Source organism: Poecilia reticulata, chromosome 9 (assembly GCF_904066995.2).
Source record: "Poecilia reticulata chromosome 9, P_reticulata-male-v2, whole genome shotgun sequence".
Lineage (NCBI taxonomy): Eukaryota > Metazoa > Chordata > Actinopteri > Cyprinodontiformes > Poeciliidae > Poecilia > Poecilia reticulata.
In genome coordinates this window covers 411,546-422,602 of record NC_088838.1, presented here as the reverse complement: position 1 = coordinate 422,602, position 11,057 = coordinate 411,546, and the positions used below count along the sequence as shown (strand labels likewise).

Below are 11,057 nucleotides of genomic sequence, written 5' to 3'. Positions count from 1 at the left end.
TCAGGAAGTCTTAATTTTTGGTGCCCTGCTATCATCCAGTTTCCATCCTCTTATTAGCAATGAAACATTCTAAATACACACTGTGTTGGAAGCCTGTGTTTGGTTACTGACTTTTATTTGTCAGGCTTAAGTGACAAAAGTTTTTAAAAAGACAGATTCTCTTGGCGTTTAAAATAACAACACAAAACAACTAAGATGATCTCCACACAAGACCTCGCTTATTTATTTATTTTACAATTTTGTTATTGCTTCTTTTTAAAACAGCTGCCGATTAAAATGAATGTTACAACCTTTTATATGAAGTTTTTTTTTGTTTGTTTGTTTGTTTGTTTGTTTGTTTTTTTTTACCGAGGAATCGATTAGAAGCGCCGTGAAAATGGTCAGATCCGCCGGATCCGTCTCTCTGGTTGCAATGCGCGCTCCCGACACGGGGGACAGATTTTCACAGGGGAACAGAATTTCTCACAAGACCTCTTTTGATCGTAAATAATAGACTTCGTGCTATTTTCATTTAGTGATGTAGTTGTGTTAGTTGTGTTACCACCCCCACGCCACTAGAGGCAGTAGTAATCCCGAAAAGATGCAACTAAGGAGCAGATTTAGAAGTATACAGCTTTCTGTATACAATTTACAATTTAAGCTCACAATTTAAGAACTGTGAGCTACGCTGAAGTAGATAAAAGAGACAAGTTCAAATACATGCTGAGAGTGGAGGCCTTTCCTAAAAGTGAAGTTATATCACAGAATTCAAAAGAAAATAAAAACGGGAGACCGCATATAGGAAATAGCGCCCCCTTCACTTCCGGAGTGCAATGGTGCCATTTCCAAATAAGATATGAGACTGACTGGTCTGTCCCCGCCCCATACTATGGAAGTAATTATGTGCCATCAGAATTTGAATAAAAAATGCATCTGAAATTTGAATGTTGTATATTTGTTCTTACTTTTTCAATTTAAAAATTAATTCAGAATATATTTTTGACCTAAAAAAAATTTCAGTGTCATTATTTGTACATGTATGCAAATTTCATTTGTTAAAAAAAATTCACATTCCTATTTCAGAGATCAAATTTTCAATATATATATTTTTTCAGTGTTAAAAAAATTCAACATATAAAAAAATTCAACTTTTAAAAATTCAAATGCAATATTTTCAGTGTCCTAAAAATTCAACTTGCTCAAATTCGCTGTCTCAAATTCAACATCTAAAAATTCGCTGTACAAAAATGGCGAGGTTACTTCAGGTCACAGACATTAGCAATCGTTGTCAGATTTCAACACTGAGCTAATCACATGACCTAAGCGTCATATTGAAGAAATACCAGCATCACCGAGGCTAGCGACACATGGAGGCGAACGCAAACCCAACGGTGAGTCTATGCTTTCATATTTCTGTAGTACATTTTATTTTGCGCATGAACTTTGATACATGACATTAAAGCTTGATTTAAAACACGGGTTTGGGCCGTTGTTAATCTTACGCCATGTAATGCTGGCATATTAGTTCTCGCTACCCGCTAGACCTCCACCCCCTTCTCTTGGCTGTCCTACGCCCAATTTTCCCCTGTTTTATTTCAAAAAGGAGTATCACTTGCGCCAAGTCTAGAATCTTTAAAGATAACTGATGGGTAGCGACTTTCCGGGTTGTTTGTATGTTGTCTTAGGTGAGACTGATCAGGCGTTCTTAGTAAAAGTCGTAATTTTCCAGGAGATGCTACCGCTAATGTAGAAGCTAATATGGCTGCCTTGTGTGCTTCAAGGAGGGGCTGTGAACTCTTCCGACATTAATTATAACCACAACCCCATTCTGTTCATCTACGGTATTGTTCATGTGACTTCATTTATGAATAAATTTATACATTTATGGTCATTATAGCGTCATCCAAACGGCTGCTTCTCTTATCTGACAAGTGTTGATATATATTAATTTACATTCTTTTACTTTGCCTTACAAAACGTCGTTCTGTTACCTAGCAACATTACAAACAACCTCCCTTGTTTTTTCATTTGATTTTAACTCATTTTGAAGAAAATATATGCTTGCAAGTACAGCTGTTAACTTATTAAAATCATTTTAATCCCCACTACTTTGTATCTCCAAAATATATCTTTGGTTACAAAGAATGTTTGAGCTATGCTAAAATTTGTGATTAATGTTGTAATTAAAAGCAAATTCTGATTAAGTTAGACACCATTCAATTCCTGAACCCCACAGTGCCTTGATAGAGGTACATTTTAATTGGATAATTTAATGTGTAGCATGTATACTATCATTCATTTAATTTGTAACATGGCAATCTGCAATCATCAAGTACATTTTGAGTTCTCTTGATCCCTTCTTTGTGTTTTCCAGGGTGTAGATTCCCGAAATTGAATGGGAGGAGAGCGGGCTTCCTCTTCAGGAAGAGTCAAACGTCACAGTACCAAATTCAAGTTGTGCAACTGACTGACGAACAAATGGACTTAAGAGACGCAGTAAACCCAAAAGGCACATCACTGTCTTTTGGTTGTGACATTTATATTGCTGCAGTTCTGTTTTGTGAACAGTTCTTCACCCTGTGAAACTTGTCCAGTTTCAAAATTCAGCATTTATGAAATGTAAAGCTAAGTGCTGATCATATTACCACAGAGGTAAAATTTGTGATTTGGAAAAGTGAGTCATAGTGCTTTTATGGTAGACATGTTAAAGAACTAAAATGTTCTACATTTGTGAGTTGATTGTTCTTTTTTTCTCAAAAGGAACCTAGTAGGTACAGTTGTGTAGGACCTTAATTTTCTTGCATTATAAGAATGGAAAAGTTAAGTTTGTCTTATGTCATTTATTTTCTAATACTTCAAGCATAGATGAATATTCAATAAAATATTGCATAAAAACAGTTTCCGTTACATATTTCCTGTACAAACAGTGCTGACTCAAACTCTGAATATAGTTACTCTAACATTTAAGATTTACAGGGATGCTTGACAAACATTTCAGGTACTTAGTCGTCACTTCAAAGAACAACTTAATGTCAAGACTGCGGTGAATGATGAACAGTATTTGTAAAAAAAAAAAAAAAAGAAGCTAATAATAAAACGACTTTGTAATTTTACTTAATTGCCATATTGAAATGCAATTATTGAACAAATGAAACACCAATGCACTGAGTTCTCAAAGAAGACCAAAGCCAGTCCCAACCGATTTAAGACACCATCATGTCAGCATACAGAGCCTGGTAGGTAGAATAATGGCTTGAAAGGCGTAAACGTTCACTGCAGGTGGATGAAGTGGGCTTGTGGTTTGGTCCAGTTGACTGCACTACTTCAGGCTTCAGTTCCTGCCATGGAGCCTCCCAGCCAACCCAAAATCTCATGAGCTGGTGCAGATTGTCTGAAAATGCTAGGAAAAGTATAATTTTTTTTAGATACATGGTGAGTTAGTTTCCTGTAGATGGAATCATTCATAAAGCTGACTTTGAGATATGACTTTATGCGAATGTCTTTTCCATCTAAGAAACTAATGAATATGAATGTGATATCCTTCAAAAATCATGCTGGTATAATACCAGCATAATACATTTGTTATTTATCATTCTCAAAATAACAAACATTGGCCAAATGTTTATACAGACATTTTACCTTCTTTGAGAAACTGATGGAGAAACCCTGTCACCTGCAGTTTCTGCTTCCAAGACATCATCGCTGTCGTCACCGTCATCACTTTGCTTCTTCACCTGTGGCCAACTGATTGACTGCAGGACCATCTGTAATTGTAGAAATAGAAATGGCTCCAAACGATAAAAATATGATCCATATGTTCCTTGAAAAGAAAAAAGAAAAAAATGTCAAAAACATTGTCAGTAAAATAAAAAAACTATTTTGAAATCAGTAGGTCGGAAATCAATTAATGTCGGAAGAGTTCACAGCCCCTCCTTGAAGCACACAAGGCAGCCATATTAGCTTCTACATTAGCGGTAGCATCTCCTGGAAAATTACGACTTTTACTAAGAACGCCTGATCAGTCTCACCTAAGACAACATACAAACAACCCGGAAAGTCGCTACCCATCAGTTATCTTTAAAGATTCTAGACTTGGCGCAAGTGATACTCCTTTTTGAAATAAAACAGGGGAAAATTGGGCGTAGGACAGCCAAGAGAAGGGGGTGGAGGTCTAGCGGGTAGCGAGAACTAATATGCCAGCATTACATGGCGTAAGATTAACAACGGCCCAAACCCGTGTTTTAAATCAAGCTTTAATGTCATGTATCAAAGTTCATGCGCAAAATAAAATGTACTACAGAAATATGAAAGCATAGACTCACCGTTGGGTTTGCGTTCGCCTCCATGTGTTGCTAGCCTCAGTGATGCTGGTATTTCTTCAATATGACGCTTAGGTCATGTGATTAGCTCAGTGTTGAAATCTGACAACGATTGCTAATGTCTGTGACCTGAAGTAACCTCGCCATTTTTGTACAGCGAATTTTTAGATGTTGAATTTGAGACAGCGAATTTGAGCAAGTTGAATTTGTAGGACACTGAAAATATTGCATTTGAATTTTTAAAAGTTGAATTTTTTTATATGTTGAATTTTTTTAACACTGAAAAAATATATATATTGAAAATTTGATCTCTGAAATAGGAATGTGAATTTTTTTTAACAAATGAAATTTGCATACATGTACAAATAATGACACTGAAATTTTTTTTAGGTCAAAAATATATTCTGAATTAATTTTTAAATTGAAAAAGTAAGAACAAATATACAACATTCAAATTTCAGATGCATTTTTTATTCAAATTCTGATGGCACATAATTACTTCCATACCTTTCTCTTTGCTGTGGCGAAATGTACTTGGTTGACTTCAAAATCTTCTGCAATTTTTTACCAAAAACACTCAGCTTACAACATTCACACAGGAAATGCAAATTTTCTATTGTTTTTCCTTTTAATAAATGACAAGACATAGCTCAGATCTAATTACATAATGATTTTGAAATTTTGTATTTTTTTTTTAAGTTAGAAAATTAAACTCTATTTGTGATATCACAATGTGGACTGATGCATGAATCTATTTTCCGTAAGGGTGCGTTTTATGTTGGAGCCTTTGTTTTGAAGAGCCATACAGGAAGCGGATGTGTTGCTTAACGTAATTAACTTTATGACATCAGCTGCCGTTCCTACTTTCCTCACCGGCTTCAAGTTCCAGCCGCTCCGTTTGGAAGCAGGACAGATCCACCGGGACATAGAGGACCACAGAAAGACAGACCACGACCCGAACCGGTCTTCCTGCAGGTTGCCGAGCCGCTGAAAGGCGTGCTGTTCCGGGCCGTGCCAGGCTCAGACGGGATGCCTTGGAAGAATCTTGCCGTCCAGCCACAGGCCACCGCTGCTGTGCTCATCTGATAAATATAGGACACACCGAGGCAGGAGGGAGGCGAGATGGGCTTCCTGCACCAGCTGCATCTCTTGCTGTGGAAGAACATCTCCCTGAAGAGGAGAGGCCCGGTAAGAGCATACTGCACAACACAACACAACACAACACAACACAACACAACACAACACAACACAACACAACACAACACAACACAACACAACACAACACAACACAACACAACACAACACAACACAACACAACACAACACAACACAACACAACACAACACAACACAACACCCCTCCCTCCTCTTGGACTGTTACTGGGGAACCAGACGGGAATTGAGGGAGCCATCCTGAGCTCTGCTGCATCGCCTGCTTCCGTTATTTAACCGGCGCCCGATTCGGAACCCGATCTGTTCTCAGATGATGACAGAGGCAGCAGGGTAGAGATGAGCGGGCTGGGCTTGTTCAGGAGGACGGAGGAAGTGGCCGGGCTGTCAAACAGGTTGTTTGTGGAGAAATTAGACTTGAGGAAAGCAGCTCAGCTCCAACATCAGCAACTTCAGATGAAGATTTATTTATGCTTAAAGGCAATAAAAAAATCTTTATCTATCTATCTAAACAATTTGATGTGTAGATCTAGTGTATGTCCTGCTTTAATGTAAACTTCAGTTATTGAGAAGGGACACCGCAGCTCTGTGTGAATATGAGATTTATAATTCAAGCTCAGTTCACTATGGGAGAGTTCCTGGGACATGGTGATGATGGAAAACACAGGTGGGAGAAAAATGTGGGTACATTGCAATCAACAAGACATTAAAGTTTCTTGTCTCCTAAAATTTGACTTCCCCTTATAAGATTCCCCTTAAAAATCTTCAGTTTTTTAAGATTCTTCCCTTAAAATAACGATTAATTGAAATGGAAGCTGTTTTACAAAATACAATTTTTAAATTAAGGGCTCTAATTAATAAACCTTATATCAGCAATTAAATTAGTAAATAGTCATGAGCCAAAAAGCAAAAATATTTATTGTTTTTAATCTGTTATTCTACCATTAGATCAGTTTTATTCTTTCCATCCATCTTTCCAGTGTTTCAGGAAAGTGATCATTCATGGAACTTCCTTAGAAATGTGGATTGTGGATCCAGAGGTCTGTGAAAATATAAAGAACCCAACAAAAACAAATGAAGTTGAAGGAAATTGATCAAATGTAGAAACGTATTGAGGAATTTATCAGTCGACATCACGTTCCATCTTCCACTGCACGTTGCCTTCAGAACGCATTCAAGAGTCCATTATTCTAACTATTTAAACTGTTTACAATTAGGCTATTAAAATAATTCACAACTTGCAGCCAGTGCAGATCACTTCTCTTTACCCGACGCAACTCCGGATCTCAGCTTTGCGGCGTCTGCAGTTGTCAGAGGTTTTATTTTTACCACATTGATTCTGTAACTTGCACTCCTCTCCCTCAAGCCGCTGCATTTGTAATTTTTGAAGGCTTAATTTATCACCTGCCTTGATGGATGCAGCTACATCTTCATTTTCCCTCCAATTGTGACAAAACTAGGACGAAATGATTTTATTTGTCCTTTGAACGCTAAATATGAATTCAGAAATTTTCTTTAATAAAAATGTAAATCAAATAAAATTTTATTTGAATAGCAAATTTTAGCAACAAGACATTTCAAAGTGCTTTACATCGTAAAAGCACAAAAATACAAAGTCATGAAGTATTACATTTGCCATTGTTACACATGAACACTTTGACTAGGCCAGTCTCCGTGCGGTGGTGAGACCAGAAACCAGACTGGAAGGAGTCAAAGCGATTGGTTGTCGTTAGGAAGCCATTTAACTGTTCAAATAGCTTTTTCAATAACTTTGCTGATGAATGGGAGGTCAGAGGTCAGAGGTCAGCCTGTGATTCTGCAGTAGTGATTTGTCCAGATTGTTCTTTTGATAACTGCTGTTTTCAAAGCCTGGGGGAAAACACCTGACGAGAGCAATAAGTTTACTATTTGGATCAGATCATTAATGACATGACAGGCAGGAACTTCTTAAAGAAATGTGTGTGTAGGACATCCAGACAGCAGGAACTTTAGCTTAATTGACTTATTATTTCTTCTAGGGTTTTATAATTTAGTAGTTGAAATAGATTTTTTTTCTGCATTTGTTATGTTTGGGTATAGCATTGGTACTGGACTTGGTGTGGATGTGCAGATTATTCCGATTTTTTGTTATTTTTTCTTCAGTACATTTATGTATCTCATTGAGAGCTGATGATCTTACTGTGAACAAGTAGCAAGTAATATCTGACGTTTGGGCCATTTTCTCTCATTTATTGACTCACCTGCATTTAATGCTTCACATTAAAGAAAGCTTCTCATTAACTAATGTCAATTTAGTAGCATAACTTATTTAATCACACTGCGATAAACAAATTTAGTCCTCTGGCTAACAACATGCTAGCTAATGTTAAAAGTTCAAGGTTAATACGAGTAACCATGGTAACCAGTGAGTGTTTACACACCGGCCTAGCTCTTTCTGCAGTCACCTTGCTGTCTGTTTGAATCCACACCATTTCCAAACCATGAATTTATTTCTTAGTTTTATAAAGTTGCTGCTGCTTTTTGAGTACAATTGGAAGAACTTTGTTTGTTTTGGGTTTTTATTGGTTTAGAATATTTCTTTGCAAATAATTTATCAATGTGAACAACAGCATCTGGAACCTACTGGTAATTGTTGTGCAATGCTTATGATGCATGGGACATGACTTGTATATAAATATCTTTTATGCATATTTATTTAATGCTCTTCAATGATGTCTGCAGTATAAAACAAACTGTTTCGAGGGCAATAACTAAAAAACTGACTGTCACCTGTTATTTTTTCCTTCTGTAGTCTAAGCTAAGTGGTGCATGTGAGTCTGCACATTCTGAAGCTTTTAATCCTTTGTTGGATATCAGAAATGTTCTTCCCTGTCAGCCAGTTTATTCCTGGGATGTTTGTGTTGTTTCGAAAGGCGCTTTTCCACTAGCCTGCCTCTGACCGGTTCGGTCTCGGTCTGCCTCGGCCAGATTAGTTTTCCGTTAGCAGATCCGGTGCGGCTCAGCCCGGCTGTTCTCAGGTTTTACTTCAGGGGTAGTACTAACAGGACCGATCGAGGTACTGCACCAAAAACCAAAACCATTTGACAGCTGACCTCATTTATGGATTAGCTGGTGATTTGTGTCACTGCCAACTCCAAAACAACCTTTAGCTTTTAGAATTTAACTTTAGATGTGGGCAGCGGACAGGCTATCAGAGAGCTGTATGGAAGAGTTTAATTATGAGGATAAGCAGGAGCAGCGGCAGGAACACATGCAGGAACTTTTGCAGCAGAATGACTGTGAATTAGCAGCTCGTTTCTCTGAAATACGGCCAGTAACTACTAAAGAAGAGGGAAACGGTGCAGCTCTGGTCAGCTTTCTGATGGAGCTGCCGATTTGCGTCACTGTGTTAAACACCAGCGCTACATAATATTAACTTGTGATGTAAATTTTAGTTTTCATGTGGTTTAAAAAATAATAAAGTTTATGCATGGCTATTGGTTTACATCTTTTGACTGCATTGCCTAATCTAAAAGGTTGTAATTACATGCATAGCAAAATAATCAGCTGATATGGGCCTTCATCATTATGTTTGGGCCAGCAATGAATTTCTATAAGACAAAGTTAAATATATGGGATTATTTTAGTCCATCAGAACCAGAACCTCAAGGTTCTAAAATACTGCAAAACTCAGCAGAGAGTTGAACACAGCTGCTGCTGCTCAAGTCCCACCCACAATAGTGAGGAACGGACCGTATAATAGAAAAGTTCACTTCCTGGGGTAGAACCGAACCGCACATTAACCAGTTGGTGCTCAAATTACCAGAGGAAAAGCACCATAAGAGTTTAGGCTTCCTCTCTCTGCAGGCTGCTGGCTCTCTCCCTGTGCATGGATGTTGTTAAGTCTGCTTTTTGTTTTATTTTTTTTCTTTTTGTTTGAGGAGGAATGGAGAGTATTTTTAGCAAGTCTACCTGCTAACATCAAACTCAGGAGAGACACAGGAGATACTCTGATAAGCTTCTGTTTTAATTATAGTAGCAGCTGTGTCTAGATGAAGATGCCAGGGTCTGGCCTCGTTAAATCTGTCCACAGAATTGATGACAGGAGCAGAGCGAGCTTGTCAGCAATCAGCTAAGATGGCCTTGGTCTCACATACTGGACTATACTCTCATACACCGAGGTGTTCAGAAAGCCGAGGTAGATCATGTAGAGATGCTCATGCTTTATAAAAGCGTTTTATGAAATATATTAAAGTCATTTGAAATAATACAGACATATTTTATGCTCAAGGAAATCGTCTCGATGAGAGGTTTCAGCAGTGGGGGAGAAAGTACTCAAAAATGTACTCAAGTAAAAGTACCACATTAATATTTTTACTTGAGTAAAAGTAAAGTACTGGCATTTAAAAATACTTAAGTATTAAAAGTAAAAGTACTGGCTGAATGCATTACCGATCGTATTTCATTTTAATACATTAGAAATGTGCCATTTTAATGAGCAATGCCACAGATAAAGCATGTTTTTATTGTGTTTACTCTGCAACATAGTTTAGACTTAGATTTGCAATTCTATGCATCATAATTTCAGGGATGGAAACATCTGGTCTCCTGTCCTAACATAACATGAACTTCACTTTTTTGCCACTAGTGGCTTTTATTTTGAAAGAAATCCAACAGAAAGGGGATGGAAAGAGGGTGGGTGGGTGTGGGAGGACATGCAACCAAGGAGCCACGTAGCAGAGTTGTAGTCAAGACCACCTACCCAAGACCAAGTCAAGACCAGCACCCCACGCTACGTGACAATAAAATTAAGTGCACCTATCAAAATTAGTTCTCAAATTGATCTCAAAGATCCACATTTCCATAAAAACACCTAGATCAGTGGTTCTTAACCTTTTTTGAGGTACCGAATCCCCCAGTTTCATATGTGCATTCACCGAACCCCTCTCATCTCTAACATCACGTCCACAGAGCTTACCTTTCTTTAAGCTTTCCTTCTAAGTGACGCTTAGAGGAAACCACTGCGCATGTCTTGGAGCTCCGCATGCGAATGAGGGGGAGGCGATGGGTGACAACAGACACACGGAGTTAGTTAGTCACATTATTACTTGGATTTTACAGCACCACGTTAAGTCCCTGAACTTCACATTCTAATGGAAAAAACGCAAAGCGCTTGGATGTAACGAGTAACGCGACGGTTATGTAAAAATGTAGTGAAGTACAAAGTACAGATACTTAGTGTAAAATGTAGTGGAGTAAAAGTCAAAAGTATCCATTATGAAATCTACTTAAGTAAAGTACAGATACACGAAAATTTTATCTGTAGCAGGACTTTAACTGAAACCCAGTGGTCAAAAAGACTACCGGAGTAATGTGCGACAATGGGGCACAATGTCGGCTTTTTCTATCCCTCAACTGATCAGCGTCACCCTGCGTATTGAAGCTTCTAACCTGGATAGCTTCTCTTATAGGAGTCAAATTATCACACTGACCACAATGGCGCTTTTGGAACATCACAAACCAAACTTATTATGAACGGATCCCGTTTGGTTACAGTTGAATTCTGAAACCACCTGCTGTTCCTCCACCCGATGCGCATCAGGACGCTCTGC

The 11,057-nt window shown here is 38.0% G+C and overlaps 1 protein-coding gene and 2 long non-coding RNA genes across 7 annotated transcripts in view; 2 read left to right on the top strand and 1 right to left on the bottom strand.

Moving 5' to 3' along the window:
* Positions 1-665: 665 nt before the first annotated feature.
* LOC145552971 (uncharacterized) lies at positions 666-2,876 on the top strand. Its single transcript, XR_014089120.1, has 2 exons — positions 666-1,370; positions 2,354-2,876. It is a non-coding gene; the product is annotated as an uncharacterized LOC145552971 (long non-coding RNA).
* A 171-nt stretch (positions 2,877-3,047) lies between these two features.
* On the bottom strand, positions 3,048-4,277 carry LOC145552969 (uncharacterized). Its single transcript, XR_014089118.1, has 2 exons — positions 3,619-4,277; positions 3,048-3,379 (listed from the first exon to the last, which is right to left on the bottom strand). It is a non-coding gene; the product is annotated as an uncharacterized LOC145552969 (long non-coding RNA).
* Positions 4,278-5,087: 810 nt separating this feature from the next.
* The window catches only part of abca2 (ATP-binding cassette, sub-family A (ABC1), member 2), a 154,602-nt gene continuing 148,632 nt past the window's right edge, over positions 5,088-11,057 (top strand). For 2 of the 5 annotated variants that reach the window (XM_081611158.1, XM_081611157.1), the window contains exon 1: positions 5,092-5,486. In XM_081611158.1, coding sequence (XP_081467284.1) covers positions 5,421-5,486 — 66 coding nt within the window. In that variant the 5' untranslated portion in view covers positions 5,092-5,420. Of the gene's footprint in view, positions 5,487-11,057 lie in introns of all 5 variants that reach the window. The other 3 variants (XM_081611156.1, XM_081611155.1, XM_081611159.1) reach the window with 2 other exon arrangements.